Source organism: Abramis brama (assembly GCF_963993115.1).
Source record: "Abramis brama genome assembly, chromosome: 8".
NCBI lineage: Eukaryota > Metazoa > Chordata > Actinopteri > Cypriniformes > Leuciscidae > Abramis > Abramis brama.
Genome location: NC_139970.1, coordinates 39,167,044 through 39,190,698, shown reverse-complemented (window position 1 = coordinate 39,190,698; position 23,655 = coordinate 39,167,044). Strand labels below are relative to the sequence as shown.

Here is a 23,655-nt window from a genome sequence, read left to right as displayed (position 1 = left end):
AGAGACTGTTGTCAGAAATGAAGCTCACAGATGCTGCCAAGGAGTGATGGGAGACGAGAATGATGTAAATGAGTTGTTTTGTTTAAGCTTGTAATCGTGAGTCATTGGCTTATAAACAACTCAATTTGTGTCATTAAAGAGCTGCAGGCAGAGACACCTTCCTCTGCTTAAAAACACCAGATCAACCAGCTCACAGCTGGCATTTCACTAGCACACTACGACAGGATTCACAGCATCTGCCCTTTCCCACAGTACCAGCGATGACTCACTGTCACTATGGAAAAAAATTCATGGCATGTTTTTGAAAAGAGAGGTAAATACAGGCAAATAAAAAAATGTCTGCTTCGTTCTCTCCAGGATTTCATATATGTGTCAATAGCTAACAAAAATACTATAATAAAAATACTAACATGTTCTGACTGAATATACAATGACAAAGCAAAATAAAGGATGGAAACATAAAAAGTATTTAGTTGTGAACTTCATTTACTGAGACTAAATGGGCTGATAGATAAAGATGAGGTGCTCCAAAATGATATAAATTCAATAAATAGACAACACATTTTTCTTACTACAATGTCCTTACTGGTTGCATGCGGCAACATTGACCAGTATGGTATGATTCACAAACAAATGAGCCAGTACTTTTTAATGAAAAAGTCAAAAAGACTCACTAATTGCAGTGTTGCTGTTGTTAAAAATATTCAAATATTAAAAATAATTTTCTGAATTTGAGATTAAGCTAAAATAAAATTAACTAATGAAATAAAGCAATGAAAAACTTGCTTAAAAAACCTTGCCTTGGCAAGGATGGACAGAGGCAACAATGCTCTTCTCGTCTCAGATTTTAAACAGTGCTTCCCGAATGCACAAGAAATGCAAAGACAAATAAAGCTGTCTAAAACCCGCGTCTGCATTTCAGTCCAAAAGGGTGAGTCAGAAATGCTCCTTCACCCCTATACAGACAAATGTGCGAAGCTTTCCTGTGAATGGAGGAGTGTGAGCCAGTGCGTTTCTTGCTCCAAATTGAACTCTCTTGAAAAACGACAGAACATTTTATAGTGTATTATAGCTGCACAGACACACAACAACACACACGCAATACTGTTTTTGTATAATTTTTCTTTTTTTAATTAGCATTAATAACAACAAGGTAGTTTGCGTATTGATGCCTTAAAAACATCCAGTCAAAAAGTGAGTCAGATTAATTCAGTCATTCATTATGACTCAGACTTTGTGATTTTATCCGACTAATACAATGTGTTGTCTGTTTATTGTCTTCTTATTATTAGCCTGTTTTTCTGCTGTTTTTTGCAATATGGGTAAAATGTAATTTCTTTTGCCATAGCAATGTAGGTTCAGTAGCAGCACAGGGAACATTATAGCAAAATAATGAATCATGCAGCTGTCAGAGTTATGTTCTGTTTTGTCATGTCTCTTTTGTGTATTTACTCTGCCTTCATTGTATGCTAGTTTGACCCAGTTCTCCGTTGTGTTTGATTAGTCATTTAGTTCACCTGGTGTACATCTATTAACTCATTAGTTCCCTCGTTTAGTTCTAGCATAAGTACTCTCTGTTTTGTTTTGTTCATTGTCTTGTCTTGTCAGTGTATACGCGTGGTGTGCATTCTTCTTCTTCTTGCTTTTTTTTTTTACGGTGGATCGCCGTGGTGTGCATTCTCCTGCTTTCTTTGTTATATATCTTGTGGATTATCAAGTAAAGACTGAGTTTGAAGTCTTTTGAAGTTCATTTGCTTTCATTGCATTTATCGCCACCAGACCGTGACAGCAGCACAATGAAAAAAAATAAAATAAATTTGGTGTAGACACAGAAATTGCTTTAAATAGTTTTTGACATATAAACTCATAGTTGTGAGTTATCCGCATTGCAATATATAAACTCACAATTCTGAGGAAAAAAAAAAGCAAAGATAAAGATGTCACAATTACCTTTTTTGTTTGTTTTTAGCTTCCATAAGTAGCATGTTAAATTAAAAATGAAATTAAGTATAAAAGATTGATTTTCCAGTAAAACGTACTCCAATAAGCTTTGTTTTATTGTCAGCTTTGATCTTTTTTTTTCTTTTCTTTTTTTTTTTTACAGTACAGTAGAAGAAACTAGTGTCTGTAAAAGTCTGTCAGTCTATATAGTTATATAAATTATTTTTGTTATAGCAGGTCAATGATGAGATGTTGTTCGTTTATGTTTGCTGAACATACATGCACATTTTTCCAAGCCTTAGTGTGTTTAAGAGTGAAATAAGAGATAGGGTAGACTATCCCTGGAATAGATGTCTGGCCCTAATCGGTCCCTTGAGGACCCCGCTAGACGCTGCTTTATCAGTGTTTGCACTGTACGGGGTCGAGGATAGACGGATCTCTATTCTCAGTGGTCTGAGCTCATGGTTGTCATGGCGACGATGATATCATAGTGCTGTATACAGCTGGGGTAACCGCCCCCCTCTATCCTGATGCCACCTGTTCAGATTGGGTGGGGCAACATTGATCTGCTGCTTAAAAATGTACAGCATGTGGTTTACTGTACAGAAAAAGATGGGTGGTAGTTTGTTGCTCAGTTAGATGACTTGTAAACAGACTCACATGCTCAAACAGACTGATGCATAACAGGATTAGATTCGTACATAATTCCTAATTCTTGATCACTCTCTGTCCATCCTCTCTGTTACGTGTAGTTTATCATTTTGTTTTCTTTCCTTAAAGTCAACATGAAATGATACTTACAACTCATTTTATATCCATATTTGCATTAAACATTGTGTAAAGCAATTATATAATAATGCATGATATAATAATTCAATCCCTCGCTTTACTAAATCATGGCCACATTGTAATATTTCTTTCCTTTGTTTTAGTTAAATCTGCGGTGGCCGAGAGATCTCAATGTGCTGCAACTGAAGAAAATTGAAAAAACACCAGCAAATTAAGAAAACGTCTTCATCAGTTGCACCAGATGCACAATGCACAACCAAATCCAGAAACACGCTGCAAATACTCACAACGCAACTAAATACAGAGATGCGCTGAAAATACTCACAACGCAACTAAATACAGACACGTGCTGTAAATACTCACAACGCAACCAAATATAGGAACGAGCCGCAAATACTCTGCAAATACTCACAACGCAACCAAATACAGAAAAACACTGCAAAAACTCACTACGCAATTAAATACAGAAATGTGCTGCAAATACTCACAAAGCAACCAAATACAGAAACACACTGCAAATACTCACAACGCAACTAAACACAGAAACGTGCTGCAAATACTCACAATGCAACCAAATACAGAGATGCACTGCAAATACTCACAACGCAACTAAATACAGAAACACACTGCAAATACTGACAATGCAACTAAATACAGAAACACACTGCAAATACTCACAATGCAACTAAATACAGAAACACGCTGCAAATACTCACTACGCAACTAAACACAGAAACACACTGCAAATACTCACAATGCAACCAAATACAGAGATGCACTGCAAATACTCACAACGCAACCAAATACAGAAACACACTGCAAATACTCACAACGCAACTAAATAAAGAAACGCGCTGCAAATACTCTGCAAATACTCACAACGCAACCAAATACAGAAACACGCTGCAAATACTCACAACGCAACCAAATACAGAGATGCACTGCAAATTCTCACAACGCAACCAAATACAGAAACACACTGCAAATACTCACAACGCAACTAAATACAGAAACGCGCTGCAAATAGCACAAAGCTCAAAGTGCTGCAACTGAAGAAAACACATGCAAATTAAGAAAACATCCTCATCAGTTTGACAACACATGTGCTACAAAGACTCACAATGCAACCAAATACAGAAAATCGCTGCAAATAGCACAAAGCTCAACGCGCTGAAAATGAAGAAAAAACATGCAAATAGAAAAACCCCTGGCAAATAAAAAAAAAACATCTACAATACAGATACAATACAATAACAAAAAAAATATTAATTGCAATTAATTATTTGTTGTCAATTGATAGCCCTAATATAATAAGAACCATTATTAATAATTGAGCAGCAAATCAGCATATTAGAATGATTTCTGAAGGATCATATGACACTAAAAACTGGAGTAATGATGCTGAAAATGAGCTGCCTTGGTGAGCATAAGATACTTCCTTCAGAAACATTTAAAAAATCGTATTATTGCATATGTTTGTTATCAAGCACGTACTTTGACAAATGTTGAGTTTGATGTAAAAATTACATTAATTCTGTCTGTCCTGTCTGTTCACACTGAAGTCACACAGCAAAAATTGGTTTTACTTTATTTTGATGGTCCCTTTTACACTTTTATATTCTGTTGACTATAAGTAATGCTGCACCTACATGTCTACTATCTCTCATTAGATTTAGATCTCCCAACTATTAGATATATAATATTTCTACTTTTAAAAATGTTCATCACCATCATCAAAAGAACAGCTCTGTTAAATGTTCAAAAACCACATTGCGCTGCAGTATGCAGACGTGTGTGTCCTGCTGCCACTGGATTTTATCGGATGTATAAATATCACTCGGTCAAATATTTGCGTGTGGGAAATCAGTTTGCAATTCTGGGCTAAACTGAAACAGCGCATCAATCTCTGAACACTTTCTGTTTACTCAGACTGGCCAAATCATCTCGCTTACCACTATTGATTTCTTTATTCTGTGTTGATTTTTGTCAATTCAAAGAGGAGGTGTTGCTTGTGGGAAGTCTGCATCAACATACGGAATGCTGATTATTGCTTTAGAAAACAAGAAAGTAACAATGTGCAGCATTAACATGTTTCTTTTGTCTGGGTGGTACTATAATGTCTCCTGCACACTATTTTATTACTAAACATTCAATTCTCTTTGCTGAAACATGATATGGCGATCTTTACAGCCAGGCACAACATACCAAATGGCCATCCGCATGCAGGTCGACACCAGGCAATTAATATGGTATCTGATGCCATGGTGAGCAGATTGCTGCCTAAAACGATCCAACCACACTTACTCACAATATGTCAGCAGAGTTCATGGAAACAGGCCCTAAATTCTGGTGAGGCTCCATGTATTGGTACTAATAGATGTTTCTGAATCCTTTCTAACAACTAATGATGATGTATTTAAAGGGCTCATGTCATTAGTTCATTGTGCTAAGAAAACATGTAACTCTAAACTGTAACTCAAAACCTCAACCCAGTCCAAAAAGAGCATTTATTGAAACTGAGCTGCTAAAATGACTCATTATGAACTTTTGTACAATTCTACAATAAGAAAGATTAATATATTCCAACACAGCAACATCTATAGAGTTTTCAGAAACTTGGCCAATCCAGCCACCATGCGGTAATATGAAGTATATACACATTAGAGTAAAATGATCATTTCATGTGTGAATTATGTGTTTACATCAATGCTTTAAAGGAACATCACATAATGACCAATTTAAAGGTGCAGTAAGTGATTTCTGAGAAACACTGTTCAACCCAAACAAACACCTCTCCCTTAATTGCTTCACCCCCAAATGCATGAACATGCAATGAAAGAGTTGATCTCTCTTTATCATATCATAAAGCGAAGATGACAAATGAACGCCAAAAAATTCAAGCAATAGTTGGCTGTTAGTTGCCAGAAGCACACCAGTTCCAGCCAAACAATGACACTCAAAACTATCCTGTAACTATAGCTACAACAATAGCATATTGGTTCTGTGAAACATAGCAAAACCAATGTTACTCACATATGGAGCACAAACAACGCAACCTTGGCGTCCATTTTCAGACCTTCCCGCTTACGTCTCTCCAGCGCTGGAAAGCTTTTCAGATATTAACACGGGTTCTAAATCTCTTGCCTGAATCCCTTCTTTTTCCAGAGATATTCCTCTGACCTTTTCTCTTTTGTAATGTTTCTCATCCATCTCTGTTTCTACAGTCTTTCTTCAAATCTCCCTCTTGCTCACTCTCTCTCCTCCCCCATCATGAGTGGCCCCTACTGCTGATTGGCTACAAGTTTGTTGTGGTGCTCAGTCCGATCCACTTTCAACAATGCTTCTCAGAAATCACTTACTGCACCTTTAATTCTAAGGGTTAAGTCCCCGTAAATCCTGTTATCCCTAAAAATTCGGTGAAAAAAAATGTATCCATGCCTTAAAATAGCTTGAACGTATAACTCTACACCATTGCCTCATTTAATATACGTGGTTCTATGAATATGCAAATTAGCCCCGCCTCCACTCACTCACACCAGCTCAGAGATCCACTAGTTGATGATCACACGTTGACGCAATTTCAAACCACGATTTTGGGACTGTCTTTGGTTCACTGCAGTTTTAAGGAGAAAATACTCAACAAGGGTGTTGACTTATGAATTTACACAGGGTTTGTCTCAAAGCATATTAAAAACACCACATAGACATATAAACAATATTAAAACCTTGATTTTCACCACAGGAGGACTTTAAATAAGATGGTGGAAAATGGTAATAATTACTAATTTAATATATTTTATTACCAAACTAATTTAAATAAAATAATCATTTTGAAAAAGCATTACTGTGTTTTTTCTCTAATATCGGAGGGCTTTATGCCAGATGTTGTCGTGTGCCTCCCCCTCAGAAAGCCCATTGAAAGACTGACATCAATAAGAGAGGATCCACTGCTCTCTGAGCTGACAGCACCACAGGACGACGGTGAACATCAACCAATTAGCACATCTCAAAACGCCTCTGACGAGACAGTTCTTTTAAAACACCGGCCCTGACTGCATTTGCTAACATCTAAGAACATGTAAACTATCCGTAATGGCTCTAGTTTTACTGCAGGTGGTCTCAAGGTCCAAAAAGGTCTCATTTGCTCTGCTGTTTACGTGGATAGGAATGCCATCACTTAGATTAAATGGAATACTAAATAAATGATGGTACAGTATCAGAATAAATGAATGTGACTGTATAAACCACATGTGTCTGTTTCTTTTACTAATAACAGCAAGAAAGCTTTCAAAAAACTTGTTTTAAAAAACAGTAAAAAATGTCAATATTTTTGAATAATAGTATATTGAAAAATAAACAACATATTACAATGTTGTTGACTAATGTGTTGTTAAAAATAAAATGTGTATTTTCTCTATAATGGGTCAAAATATTGGTGAAATAGTTAAAATTTTGGCGGGGCAAGTACAAATTGAACAAGAATTTCTTTTACACTTCTCTCAACATGACAGATTTTCTCAGTTACAGTCGGCCTTCATTTTTATTTGAATATACTGGGTTGCAAAATTGTAAGCAACAGGTTGACCGTTGTGGTTTGCCTTTTTTTTTTCTGTGCTGCTCCTCTACGTCTGAATATTATATGAAAATTGTGTCACATATGAGAGCAAACAGGCCAAACTGTTTATTTGGCTTAAAAAAACCCTAGTGAAAAAACCCTATTCCAACATATATAAACTGATATAAATATTATAATTATACTTATTTGGAGTGCTTCTTTACTGCACAATGCACATTTCATAATATTAGGCCTAAAATGTGTTTTAATAACACTATTAATAAAGATAGTATAATCTCTGTATAATGTCAGTCTTTAAATGCAAGATATTTCAAGTGTACCTAAAGTATACTTGCAGTAGTTCCACTTCAGCACAATCAAATATACTTAAGTATATCTTTAGTTGGACCTCAGCACTACTTCTGGATAACTAAACTGCATTAAGAACAAAATGAGTTGTCCCAATTTAGCAGACTTAGTGTATACCAATTTAGTATACCAAAAGTACAATTGCAGGGTATTTATATTAAGTACATAAATATGTAATTTGCAGAATACTTAGCATAAAATAAATGCATTTCAAATACATTTATTTTTCACTAAGGTTTGGCTGATTAACTTTTGTTAGTAAAATTAGTTCGCACACAACACAGACACACATTAGATGCAGGCAACCACAAAAAGGGCCATTCAAATATACACACACTGCCTGAGATCCGTGCATCCCAAGTGTCAAACGAGACGGAGGTCAGACTGATGCTATTGTCCTGTGTACGGCCCGTGTGTTTCATCACATGTAACCCAGCACCTGCGTCTCCCTGCTTGGCACTGCGCCACCAGCCCCGAACCTGCCGTTGCTCAGGAAACCAAATAGCAACCATTTGCAAATCCAACCATATACAATTCTTTCTAACATATATTTTCCACACAAAAAATATGAAGCAGCACAACTGTTTTCAACATTGAGAATAATAAGAAATGTTTCTTGAATGATTTCAGTCATGCAAATGCAGCTCCTATCTCTTTGAATGGGAAAACATAAACTTCTCCAAAGCTGTTCACCAAGCTTATGATTCAATTTCATATTTGAAATCGCCAATGAAATCTGACAACAATGGTCTCATAAATGTAGTTTCTAAACACTCACATCATGACAAAAAAATGCATTTTTCAGGCTTCCAATGTGCATGTCTCAGAACACTGACTGTTTCTTTAGCAACCGAGCTTCTAACGTCAGCGCAGTGACGCAATGACATTATCAATTGGCGATTGGCTCTTTTACTTAGAAGGCGGGACTTATTCCGCCATATTGCACGTTGCACTTTCTCCCATTCATAGTAATATGAGTGCACCGTCATTTTATACCTAAAGTCTTTCCTAATGCACTCTATAGTCTAAATAAAAAGAAGTTATCAGGAATGAGAAATTGATAACTATTACAGACTTGTGCATCATGAAATATAGTTTACATGAGGATGGGGGTTACATTTACATCCAAAATGGTAATAAATCTAAACAAAACTCAAATTATAGGTATTTGTTGCTTGAATCATATGGATTCAGTCATATTTACTGAATAGAAAGTGCTTGAGTGTGTCTGCAATTACATGTGGAACATATATGAAAGCCAGCAGAGAGGGTTTTTTTAAACAGTATGTGAGTAGTTTATTCTATATTGCTTCATTAAAGCTTGTACTGCAAAACACTGTAAATAATGATGTTTAGTGTATTTTTCTGCTGAGCATGCAATGCAAAAATAGGCTCAATGCTGAAACTCCACTTGCAGCTGTGCTTCTGCTTCAACATGCACTTCAACAAACCTTTGGGAACTTTTATTTTTAAGAGTGTAACAGGCCTAAAGCAGTATAACTAAAACTCACAAACCCTGAAAACAGCAGGCAGGGTCTTCACATCTCTCACCTGATGCAGGTTGATCAACACATCTGTCTCGGGGGCATGACCTCCTGTCGCCATGGGGACAGGGAGGGGCGCAGCTGCGGGAACACGAGGGGGTCTGGGATCAGCCCTTCTCTTTCACGGCTGGATTTCCAGTCAGCCTGTGGGGTGGCATAACCTGTAAGAGCGAGATCCCTCTTTTAGATTAGATCAGGCCACCAGATCCCAAAACAAACAGAGGAGCAAGGGTACGTGGGAAAGAAATACTCAGTTGCAGGATTTCCAGAATAAATCAAGAAGAAACACACAGATCATTTTCTAGTCCTTAAGTTACAACGCAGGTGTTCATCAATAGCCAATGAACTCAACTGACATAATATTGATTGTGTTAAACTGTTAATCAATGAAACAACCATGTTAATCATGAGAAAGTGTCTGTACCCGGTTGGTAAGATCGATTCATACATGAAACAGTTCAAAATGTTTCAAATGTATAAAAATAAAAAATCAATTAAACTCAATCAATTAATCATCTGCATCATGTTCACAGAAGTCTCTGTGTGGATGTATATATACATACAGTATATATTAGGGTGACCATACGTCCTGTTTAACCAGGACATGTCTGGCCAGGATTTCGAGATCGCCCAAAATGCCCGGGATTCGGCTTTTGCTTTCTACAGTCACCATTCATTATGTTTACATTATTACATTATTTGACACTGACACGTACGTGCCAGCTTTGCAGGTCATGCATTCTGCTTCACACGGATCCCGATCGAGACGAAAACACAGGAATTTTCTTAGCAATGCTAAAACGCACATCAACCGATCACTTGTTTAGCTTTCATGTAAACACTACATTCAGATTCACCAATCGGAATTAATCCAGTCCTACTGAATCAAAAGGTGTGCATGTAAACAAAATGAATGGCGACGAGAAAGCAAAAGCCGTATCCCGGATATTTTGGGCGATCTCGAAATCCCGGCCGGACATGTCCTGGAATATGGTCACCCTAGTATATATGTTACCGGCAAAGTGTGTAATCCGGCATTCTATAGAATGCCTAGGTAATGTATAGAATTAGGTAGCCTAATGTATTTTTTGCAAAAAACATCAGGAATTCTATACATTGCCTAGGCATTCTATACAATACCGGGATTTCACACTTTGCCGGTAACATATATATATATATACACACATCATGCTAATTCACAGTTCATAACAGATACAACTTTTGATCTTAAAAGTGTATTCAGAAATGTTGAGATTAACATTAATTAATGCTGTATAAGTATTGTTCACTGTTAGTTCATGTTAACTGATGTTAACAAATGAAACCTTATTGTAAAGTGTTACCTTTATTTGTTTACCTACATGTCATGTGATCATTAATCGATATCAGAGAACCGTGAACATGAAAATGTGTTGTTAAATAATTGAAATATGAATGTAAAAATTTCAAGGGGTACTTCAAGTAATTATTTTAACTCATAATAGTTCGGCAGATAAAAAAAAAAGTTTAGACATGTCGCACTGTACTATAACAAGTTAGCAAACTAGTCCAGAGAAAACTTAACATGGATGAATGAGCACATTAAATGAGCACTTAAAATGAGCACATTAAAAATATTTATTTTGTATTATTATTATAATAATAAACAGTCTGCTGTGTGGTTGTGCGATCGTGACAGTGTTCGCTCTGCAACTGTAAGTCTAGAGTCTGCTGTATTATATGATAAACAGCTCTTATGGGAATCCAGCGCTGATGATGACTCATGTCTTGAGTTTGCGTCACTGCAGACAGCCCTAACATACGTCTCATTTATGCCGTATTAACCGCACCCAGCTGGATATCATTCTTCAGGAACGCAGCTGCAAAACGACAGAGGCATCTCCATGTACCAGCATCAGAGATTAAAACACCCTCTCTGGCCTGAAACGTCACAGTTCTGCTGTCTTGAATCCACACAAATCTAAGAACATTGATCCCAATCAGACCGAAATGAAAAGAACTAGTTTTTCATCACTGAGCTGGAATCATCTCCCATGGGAACAGTTGCTCCTTCATAGCTCAGGCTGAAACAAATAAATACATTTCATGTGCTTTTATATTAAGCATAAACATTTACATGTAATCATGTAGCAGATTTGACCTTTAAAATTGTGTTAAAACAAGACAAATCTACAGTATGTGCCAATTGGAGTATAAAAAAATAATTATATATACATTTTATGATATATAATAAAGCTAATAAGTCTTAGCCTATTCTGTTACACAGTTTCTCAATTAAATTTACCTTGTTTTAAGGGGGGAAAAAACTCCTTGGTAAAGATGAAAAATGAGACAATATCTGCGTTTATATGGAGCCTAATAATCCATTTGTAATCGGACTAGTTGCACAGTCGGAATAACAAAAGTCACATGTAAGCATGCAATCGGAACGAACTAGCTAAAAGTAGTTGTTGATGTACAGTAATAAATGTGGATAGCATACTTAAGATATCTTGGCAAATCGGAGCACTGTTTGTTGAGATCACTTCTGAAACTCTAGTGCTTCTCAAGCTTTTGGACTCCATAACCAGACAGTCCTTTTTTTCCAACCCCAAAGTAATTCATCATATTTAATGGCAGGATTGAAAAGTTGTCTAAATTAAAAACAACAGTTTATATGAGAAAACATAAAAACGTATCTACAATAAAGATATGACGCTGGTCTTTTGAGTAAAAGCATAAACAGCTGTGTATACTTAGAGTGATGAATAAGTCAAATGTAGGACTCCAGTTATGGATCCTAAATTAAGCAGGACCGTGTGAGAACAGATTCACTGCAAACATGGATCAAGTGTACCTACTCAAAAGTAGAATTCGGCGGTAGTGGGCGGGTGTGGAATGAAACTCGCAGTGGTGGGATGAAAAAATCAATCCACGCAGACCTCTGCGCTGCAGTGAAAAAGTGTCCGAGTGAGAGCTCAGCGCTGCAGAAACATGATGTTTTAGGCTTAGATCTTGAGCGGTTTTAACATTATTCTAATTATTATTTTAAATAGCTTTTCTTTTCTTTTTTTAAGTCATTTTATTGCACTGTTTGAGAAAAACTGCTCTAGAAGAGATGTGAGATTTCTGTGAATTTTTTCTCAAGATACTTAAAGGTTCACTTCACCCATTGGCTTCCATTGTAGGACAACAACAACAAAAAAATACTATGGAAGTCAATGGGTGCCGTCAACTGTCTGGTTACCAACATTCTTTAAAATATATTCTTCTGTTATCGACAACAGAAGAAAGAAATTCATACATGTTTGGAACAACTTGAGGGTGAGTAAATGATGACAAAATTTTCATTTTTGGGTGAACTAACCCTTTAAACTTATTGCTGTCTAGGGAAAAACTGAGATACTAAAGAACTTTTATTTGTGCTTTATTTTATTAAAATCGTTAAAATAAATCTTTAAAAACAACTTTTAAACTCGTACTGTATTACTATCTTAAATGATGCCTTATATAATCTTGTTTGCTTGCAACTCTTCAGGAGCATAACAATGTTTTGGGGTCCTCACCCGCCTCTCTCTCTCTCTCTCTCTCTCTCTCTCTCTCTCTCTCTCTCTCTCTCTCTCTCTCTCTCTCTCTCTCTCTCTCTCCCTCTCCCTCTCTCTCTCTCACACACACACACAAACACACACACACATCAGCAGGAAATGGCCTATCTGACATATTCATGGAGCAGCAGCAGAATATTTCATCAAATCATTCACTTGCCTTCTGCAAATAACCCAAGTGGGAAACTGCTATTAATGTATGAGAGAACACTCAGTCCCCAACGTCGCTCACCTGGGAAAGCAGTTGCTTGTAAACACTTCTAGAATGTCTGATCCATGAAAACCCTGGGCATCCTCCTGACTTGAGGGTCACTTCTCTCTCAGCTGTTTAGTCACTGTTGTCCTGCTGTTGGTCTGAGTCCAGCAAACTCAAGTCAGGTGAACACTCAACCTCATGTGAAGATGAAACTAACAGACGTATGAATCATTTTGATAAGTATCCCTGTCTGCTTCCTGTGTGTCTAACCAGCATTCATCATGCACTTCCTCTTCCCTTCACCGAGCCTCCAAAGCGCCACAAATGATTTATGAGCTGCACTGGCACACAGAGTCGTCCTTTGTAAACAGAGATCAGCAAAAGAAATGGTCACTTGATGTTCACTGCAGTTATGCCTATATTAATATAGCACATAATATTGTAGTGTAACATTCAGGCTGGGTAAAAAAATAAAAAAAATAAAAAAATAAAACTGAGAAACTGTGTCATACTTTAAATAGTTTAAATGTTATATTAAGTATTTTAATAACTGTGTGAAACTGTGTCAGACTTTAAATAGTTTAAATGTTATATTAAGTATTTTAATATTCATGTCATGCATAACTTCGTTATTTTGGTTAATTAAGTGCATCATCTGAGTATTTAAAATGTGCATTTTCAGTGTGAACGCACTAATCACACTATTTATACTACAAAACGGCATAGAATACTGCATATGTACGTAAATTGGACCTTGTGAATTAATAACTTTTCTATAAGATATTTATCTTGTAAAAAGTCATTTATTCAAGGGATTGTTCACCCAAAAATTTGAATTCTGTCATTATTTACTCAACAGTATGTTGTTCCAAACTTGTATGAGTTTCTTTCTTCTGTTGAAATAAACAGAAGATATTTTAAAGACTGTCTGTAACCAGACATTTTACAGTAGCCGTTGACTTGCATAGTAGGGAAAAACAAATACTATGGAAGTCAATGGCTACCGTAAACTGTCTGGTTACCAATAGTCTTTAAAATAACTTATTTTGTGTTCAACAGAAGAAAGAAACTCATACATTTAAGCTTACATTGTAATTGACAAAATAAACATGTTAAAGATAGCCTATATAAATTATTGCAACATTATTAAATCTAAAAATATATATATATATATATATACGAAGGACTAGAAACAAAAACAGTCTTTATTAGAATCCACACAGAAAACTCAACCACATTCAACATAGACGATAATGGACAAATGACCTAAGGAAACTCAGGGCTTATATACAAAGAGAATGTAGGGAATGAGTGGAATTAGGAACGATGGAAACTAATTATTTAAAAAACAGGGATCAGGATCAAATCAGGCAAACAGGAACAGAGCAAACAGAGTGAAAATGAAACTAAAAATGTAACATACACGTTACAACAACATGTCTTGTGGCATCCAGCCTGATTTAAATCAGTGTGCACAAGTGTTCAAATCTGGAGTCTCGTCTTTAAGGGTCCATCACCGTTGATGCATGCACACATTAATGGATTAACAAATGACCACATGCAGCTTTTACACCAGAGAACGTGTGGGTCACATTAAGGTCTGCACAAATGAGCGTACGTCAGGACCAGATGTTTGTTTCTGAGGGAGCTCTAGGTAAATTATTAACGCTAATAGCCTCTTATCGCAAACAATTAGGCACGCAGAGCCCAAGCAGATTTAGCTAATGGCCCCTGGGGCCATGGACTCTATAGAAACAAACTGCTTCTAGCTTCGTAACCACGAATGCCTCCACCTTTAGGCGCCCTTTAAGCACCAGTCTGACTTTGGATGTGAACAGTTAGCTTACGTCCTGAGCAGAGGCTTAGTTGCAGCTTCCAACATTCAGCTCAATGTAGATAAGAGTGGTGAGTTCAGAAGCACTGTATTCAAGGGCGATTCTGGTTGTTAGCTTGTCTTCCAGCTGTCTCCGGGTTCTGGATTTTACTACAGCGTCGTTCCACAGAGAGCTTTGGCTGTCTAAATAGAGCTCATCCAAAGGCTAATCACAGGCATGCTTGATCCCCCAAACCCAACATGCTCTAAATAAAGAAATCCCCAATGCACACAGCTCATAGACTCTGCGGAGCCCTACCTCCACTACTCTAAAACCAGCAGACACAGTAACTATCCACTATCCTCATTCCTTTTCTGTCTGCTTTTAAGATGCATGGGGGAATGATTTTGATTCACCTAAAATGTTTTTTCTCTACACTTGATATATATTCCTGGTTATAATGCTCTTCTCCATCATTTTATCATCATTTGATTAATAACTGCTGCCACGATCAATAGAAAGTGCACACAATGAAATTAAACAAAACAATTAAAATTGCATTACATTTATGCCTAAATTCCTATATTATAAATGTATAATCCATAAAAATGCATTTGGAAGACATTTTTATCCAAAGCAACTTGCATAACGTTACTTGCATAACGAGTCTAATTTACATTTACATACAGAAATTATGTATGTAGATCTGTACATCCATCCATCCATCCATCCATCCATCCATCCATCCATCCATCCATCCATCCATCCATCCATCCATCCATCCATCCATCCATCCATCCATCCATCCATCCATCCATCCATCCATCTATCTATCTATCTATCTATCATCTATCTATCTATCTATCTATCTATCTATCTATCTATCATCTACCTATCATCTATCTATCTATCATCTATCTGTCTGACTGTCTGTCTGTCTGTCTGTCTGTCTGTGTTTTACTCAGGAAAAAAAAATTGTAACGCTGATAAGAATGAGTATTAAAGTATTGTAATAGAAGTCACTGATGCGTTAGTCTCAACCCTAGACTAGTAATGTTTAATTCATGAACGAATCAGTGGTTTTGAACAAATCATTAAAGTCAGGAGTTCAATACATTATGGTTTTGTTGTCATTCATTAAGAAAATATTTAGGATGCTTTAACAGTTTAGACATGCATATTTTAATATTGTATAGAGATCTGCAGTGATGATGTATTTTTGTATTCCAACCCAAAAGTTAGCATCACCCTGGTTCCCTCAAAAAACCAACACAAGTTTATGATTCTTACATGTTTTGTTCATCAAGATAATCGTATTAATCTTGAAGCCTTTATACAATTGTCAGAAGTAAAAAGCTAAAATTAGGCTATAAACGGCATGCATAATCACACGATTCCACGTCACCATCACTGAGCTTCCAACAATTCTTTTAGTCTTAATTTAAAATTTACAGGTTGAAAGTTTGATGAGGTTCAGCCTGATGACTTTAAATGTCCGATAATGTAAATATGCAATCTTTAAAAATAGTTTTTTGGTGAATAGACTAAACTGTCACAATTCCCACCACTAAATAATAAGTCACCAATGCATCAATCTCAGCACTATAGACTGTAATTTAAAATAAAAATGTGTGAATGGAAAGTGGACCAAAAATACATAAATATTATATTAAGTATTTTAATATTTATTATATTATATTAGCGTCATTCCACCCTTTGCAAAAAATGTATTAATAATTCTATTTATTGATTTTATTTATTGATTTATTTTTGTTTCAGTAATGGACAACATTAACATTGAAAAAATCTATATTCATTACAATTACAAAACTAAGCATATATATATATACAGTATATATTAGCTAGCATATATATATATATATTGGTATTTAATTTAGTATTTTCTAAATATTTAACACTTATTTTACAAAATATTTCTATAGTGGTAAAATGAAACCAGAAAAAAACTTATGATTATATCCATACTATATAGTACTAGTGCATCCCAAATCATAAAAAATATATGCTAAATCTACGCAGGTGAATTTTCAGAGTGTGTATTATGAATATTAATTACTATAATCGTTAATTAAATCATTATATTTATGAAATCATTATAGTAATATTACAATTGGATATAATAACTGCCATGCATCTGCCATCTTTTCAAATGTAATGGTCTTCAAACCACAGATGTAGTCGGGTAACTCAATCAAACATTATTTGATATCAGAAATTTAATTTAATGCCACCAATCATAATGCAATAATATATAAAGAGCTATTTACCTCATGGTTCAGCACACCAACTCCACAGTCATAATTAACCGGGTCTGCAAGAGGAGAGTCAATTCACATGCTTAAGCCTATGCGTGCAGACAGTAAGCCAACCTCAGGAATTAAATGAACTTCTCATAAAATGAAATTACATCACGGGGACAGACTTCTATATGTGTGAAGCAACACATAGCCGATGCTAAACCCAAAGCATCCCTCGTGAGAGGCTCAATCAGTTAAAGAGGCCGTTTTATTGAAGTGTCTTGTTCTCAGCCTGTCTGAGCCTCTGCTATTGTGCTAACAGGTGTGATCGCAGCACAGCACCCTCACATCACAGATTACTGCGGCCCGTCTACACTTAATAACACACCTTCCACTGATTCCAGCTAAGACGGAAAGTTCTTGTGACAGAGACGGAAACCATGTGACAAAGACACTTGAAGGCAAGCCTGCAAACTTAGCCGAAAAAATCGTAATGCTAGCTAACGCTGCGGTAAACAGGGAAGGAGACAAGAGGCCGTTTTTTAATGGATGTCAATGGAGGAGAGGCTTCACTACACTGAATAAACAGGAGGAAATAGCTTATCATTTAATGAATGGACCGGCAGGACCGCCCATTGGCTAATCTTCAACACGTTTTTGCTCTTAGACGTTCATTTTAGATTGATATATTTTTTGCGTTTACACCGAAAATAATGGTAAAAAGAGAAGAGATTCAGTTTACAGCCATTCTCATTCGTTTCTATGGTTTCCGCAAACAGTGATTAACTGTCACACAACTCTGAATGAAATTCAATGACGTCACGCTGTAATGTGATTGGTTATCAAGGCACATGTGATCCAAATTAGCTGTAATGCTTTCTCCAATGGTAGAGCCACAGATCCTCGTATCTCCCACTAATAAGACCATGACTGCATCTGAAATCGCATACTTCCCTACTATATAGTGACAAAATACTATATGAGACAAAAGAAGTATGTCCGAAGAGTAGTCCCCGGATGACCTACTATTTCCGGCAAGATTCTGAAGTGTGCATACAATGGACACTTTACTATCCCATGAGGCCATGGGAGAGATTTATGAATGGCAGTGAAGCGATGTAACTGACGCTGGTTGGTCACATGATAATGACAACATGGTGAATGTAGTACGTCCAGATTACACTCATACAACACACAATCATACTATATAGAACATACTTTTTTTAGTGGTCGTGAAGTAATTATTCAAAATAAGTACCTACTCAAGAGAGTATGTGATTTCGGACGTAGCCCAACTCTGCATGTAAGTGTGCATAGTACATAGTACACCTCCCCAAAAAATTGTTTTACTCATTTACTCACCCTTATGTTGCTCCAAACCTGTATGACTTTCTATATTTTGGTGAACATAAAAAAATATTTTTTGAAGAATTATTTTGTCCATACAATGGGAGTAAATGGGGTACAAAACATTAGACAGTTTTTACTTTTATTAATATTATTATTATTATTATTATTATTATTTATCTTTTTGTGTGTTGCAACAACATTAAGGTGAGTAAATAATGGAATTTTAATTTTGGGGTGATCTATCCCTTTAAGTTGCACACCCGCAGTCTTGGCCTCTGCTGAATAACAATACAAACAATCATTCTACTACAATTATTCTAGTTGTGTTTGCATGTTTTTTGTTTGACATAATTAAGGGGGTGATTAAATGTCAAGAAATTGCTTTGACACTGTTAATAAAACAGCTATTGCGTGTTGATTTAGAAAGAAACTAGCTCCAGCAGACATAATTCAGTTTGTTGTCTCAAAATAACAATTAACTTATTAAGCATCAGATGAACAAGCAAACAACAAGCTGAGGAAACACTGTTTACATCACCATCTATACAGATGATAAACACACCACTGACAGCTGAAGAATGACAAACATTAGGCCGAAGAACAACTGAATATATATCTAATGTGTGTATAGCAAAATCAATGCACGGTTGACACGCTTCTAATGTCACACACTAACGTCAGCCCAACTGATAGTGATAGAGATCATAATAACTTCCCTGCATCTTATTTTACTTTACTTCTTCATGTGATTCTTCATTAATGCATTACTTTCTGCTTATTTGAAAACGAGCACATCTGCAGCTATTCCTGGGCATTTATCCGGGTAACAGATGAGACCTAATTATAATTGAAGCTTTGATCATTTAAAGGACTCCAGCAGAAGATGTTGAAGATGTTTCAATGCAATCCTGACAGTATAAATGTACGTGGTCTGCTGCAGCTGTGTTGGAAGTAGACAGCTGGCTCTATGATGCATCGATGAGTCAAGACTCAACACTATTCAACCCTTTTTGGATGTTAAGGATTTGAAAAAACAAAGCAGTTTCTTCTGCATGATTACAGCGTGACTGACTGAATTACATTTATCATTTAGTGGCCGTCAAATCTATCAAACCTAAGGTTCAAAAGGCAAGCATTGTCTATGTTACAGCGGTGCTTCTCAACTGGTTTTGATTCAGGATCCAGATTTTACAATGGAAATCAAGTGGCGACACAATACAACAGATTATTGTAAATAAAGATGAATTAATATTATCATGAACTGCATCCATTCAGCAATATGCAACTACTACTACATTAACTACATAGGCAGAATAGTAAAATGGACAATTTTGTAAATCCATGGACAGAAAAAGTGTGATGTGCCAAATATTGTCTTCAACAACAAAGAATAAGGGTCCTATTTTAATGATCTAAGCGCATGGTCTAAAGTGTACAGCGCAAGTGCACTTAGAGCGTGTCCGAATCCATTTTTGCTAGTTTAACGATGGGAAAAAATGGTTGTCCCTATTCTCTTAATGAGTAATGGGTGTGTTTTGGGCGTAACGTGCAATAAACCAATCAGAGTCTCATCTCTCATTCCCTTTAAAAGTCAGTTGCGCTCACGCCATGGCGGATTCGCTATTTACATGGCGAAATTTGCAAGCGGAAAGATTGAACGCTTCTCCAGAGAGGAAACGGATCTGCTCGTGAACGAGGTTAAAGCGCCCAAGCAGACCATCTACGGGACAAGCCGGATTCCACCATATCTTTACGTACACAATATGTGTGTCCCTGTGTGTGTAATAAGCAGAGTGTACGTGCGTTCTGCACCCGCCTATAGGCAGACCAGCACGCCCATAGGCGCACAAATGGGCGCAAATGCATTTGCTATTTAAACAACGTGGCGCAGGACGTGAAAATGATAACTGCGTCGGGCTGAAACTAGCAAAAAACACTTGCGTCGCGCCTGGCGACGATTTGCGAGGGTTTTCCGATTCAAAAGTTGATCATCATATTTATTAGCTTATGTATAAAGCATTTGGCCTTTTTTCTCTGCTCTCAGCGACCCTATATCAGAACAGATCGGTGACCCATTTTTGTGTCGCAAGGCGCAAACCCACCACTTGAGAACCACTGGTATACATACTGGAGCTTATGAATCTATAATGCCATAGTAGCACAGATCTAGGCAGTTGCAAAGGCTCTGACGGGCACCACCTCTTCTGGGAGTATCTATAATTTTCAGCCTACTTAACATGATCCACAAGGTCCTATCCGTTGATGTATGGATCTATATTTGGATATGTGTGTGGGCAAGAGAAACGATGTCGAGGGCACATCTGCAAAGATCTAACACTTACGTAGGCCTACATGAAGAAAACAAAGTACTTTAGCAACACTGCTAACCTTCATAGTGTTGTTTGAAGGAAGTATAGTACACCATGCTGAAGATAAGGCCAGGTGCAATTTGGTTAACACAAATTTGAATTGTAAAATATCAGGGTTGTGGAATTAAGTAAGTATCTAAGGATGTAAAAATGATGAAAATGCATTTTCAATCCAGTTCTTGCCCTTCAACAAACCAACTATGCAATGCTGTCATTATTTTTTCTTATCATTCATCATCAGTGTATTACATTTGATCATTATGAAGTTTAAAAAGTTGTAAACGTGACGTAGACCAGGGTTATATCCCATATCTCTAACGTGAGTCCAGCTGCACAAATGCTTGATTTCTCTAGCAATGGTTTTAAAACACCTAGTTGAAGATAGATTTTAACCAAATGTTTAAACTGCATTTTTAAAACAAGGCTATTCTGTTAGGCCAATCTGTAATATGCTATTTAATGGTAGATTCTCACAGTGACAACTTACCCCATATACTATTACAACATGCATCATCAGCATGGTATAAATGTAATGTATCCTTCTACATGTGCCAATTCAGAAACTGAATTTCAAAAATAAAACCACCCTGGGGAATACTTAGAAAATAATTGTGACAAGTAGCCCCGATTACAACTAATTAGATCACCAACATCCTAAACTCTACATTTGATCCAGATAACTACACAACTTTTCAAAGAGACATAGGAAGGAAACTTTTTAATAACTATATTGCACAAAATCTGACACATACATTATTATATTCCTTTATTGATATGGGTCAATGGCTAATGCAAGATGAAATCTTCTGAAAATGTATATATATTTGAGTAACTTAAAAAAATCTGAACTCTTCATTTCAACAGTTTCTGCCATAAATCTTTCATTCTATATTTAGTAACCAATGATGGGGTTTCGATAATAACTTCATGCATGCTCAGGATGACTAGCTCAAATAACCTACTTCAGCATCTTTCAAGCATTAACCCTTTCAGGAGCGCAAACGCTCTGCTCTTTGTTACAGGTTTCTCGATACTATGAATTTGAATGTCTTTTCACTATAACATTTTGCATAAAGGACTGAACATTTCTGCACACAACATCGCATTTGAATCATTGTATCCAATCCGTAAAATGCGTCTGCAAACGCTTCACCTCACTATACGACTGCACGAGCATCTTCCTATCCATATGGATGACCTGTCCGCGCATTTTACGCATCCGAACCGAGTGTTTTGTCGGCTTTGTTGTTCAGCACACACCCCTGTCATCATCATATCCATTGGGAGACCCATTTCTGCCATAGGCTCTGGAGGAAGGATCGCATGCACGCACCCGTATCCACGATAGCCAAGATGATCTGCGCTATTCCTCATTGTGCCATCATGAATATGTGTGATGCTGAAGATCTGAACCCGGGGAGTGTTGTGCTCGCCTACCTGTGTGTTTGGAGAGTTGTCCAAGCAAAACGAGAATGTAGACGATGGGTCAGAGAGCGCAGCGGCCGTGCTGGTCCATAGTGAAGCGCTCCAGCTGCTCTATCTCTCTCTCTTTCTATCTCTCTCTCTCATCCGAGTGCGATGCTTGCGTCAGCCACTAGATGATGCTGAGGGGTGCGCGCGTCATGGGTGCTGCGCATCAGGGCCAGACCGTCAAATATGATCATCGTTGTGTGAGGGACCCCCTTCCTAAAATGTAATAATTTTTATTAATAAGTTTTATTTAGATTGTTTTTTCTATTATTAATTCAGTCAAATTGAATGTATAACATAATCAATTAAGGTTGGGAACCGAGAAAAGGGTTCAATTTCTTTACAAAATGGAAACAAATGCCATGATGCCAAGCCCCCTCGTGGAAGTACAACGCCGTCGTGTTTACAACTATGCTTACCAGGATCAACTAAATGCTGGATTTTCAAGTAAGTATGTGAAATTGGTGGCTCCATTGTTGCAGTAAACTTGCACAACGTTCTTGAATGAATAATTTATAGATGCACGTTGGACTATTATTGCACGGACATTTGGCGCGAGATGTACGCAGACCACTGATCTATATAATGTCAATGTCATTCTATATAGATCAGTGACGCAGACGCGAAGTCTTTCTTCAAAGTGACGTCACTAACTACTGGCCTGGCCTGGTATGCATAAATACATGCATAATACAGCGTTGTTAGTCATTTTCGCAGATGAGTGTGAATGGGCATCGTTTTGATATCATTGTTATCTGTACTGAGAAGAAAAAAAACATTTCCGCTTTTAGTGCATCTTTGTCGTGGTAAACATACTCTTAGTAAATTAAAAACATACAGCTCAACCAGTGTAGTCAGATTCCCAAATGAACTACTTGTGTTCTTTTTTTTTAGGGAAACAAAACATAAAATGAATCAGATGTGGCCCGACCAACCCGATCTCACGGCAATTTGTACGAATTTTACGAGGTGGTTAATTCGTATGAATTCATACGACCTCACTCGTACGAATTAGTAAGATTTTTGTTAAATCGTACATATTTTACGAGTTGCCCAATTCGTATGAATTCGTACGAATGACCTACCCCTGACCCCGCCCCTAAACCTAACCATCACGTAGCCTACGTAATGGTTAGGTTTAGGGGCGGGGTCAGGGGTAGGTCATTCGTACGAATTCATACGAATTGGGCAACAATTACGTGACGTAGGTTTAGACAAATGTACGAATTAGCCATCTTTTAATCACTCGTACGAATTCGTACGAATTGGTCATGAGATAGCTTTGGTCCGACTCCCAACTGAAGGACTCTTGTGATTCGGTTCTCATCATGTGTACTAATAATGACTCTTACAGAGTCAGTTCTTTTGAGTGAATAAAACATTTTTCTTAATATGAATGAATGAAAGAGCAGTTTA

General features: G+C 36.9%; 1 protein-coding gene across 1 annotated transcript in view; it reads right to left on the bottom strand.

Annotated features, from left to right (window-relative positions):
- Positions 1-22,346, bottom strand: part of slc4a3 (solute carrier family 4 member 3) — a 71,033-nt gene extending 48,687 nt beyond the window's left edge. The window contains exons 1-2 of the mRNA XM_084123422.1: positions 22,207-22,346; positions 9,206-9,359 (exon numbers count right to left, since the gene is read on the bottom strand). Of these exons, the coding sequence (XP_083979548.1) occupies positions 9,206-9,259 (54 nt within the window). The 5' untranslated portion in view covers positions 9,260-9,359; positions 22,207-22,346. The remainder of the gene's footprint in view (positions 1-9,205; positions 9,360-22,206) is intronic.
- Positions 22,347-23,655: the final 1,309 nt, after the last annotated feature.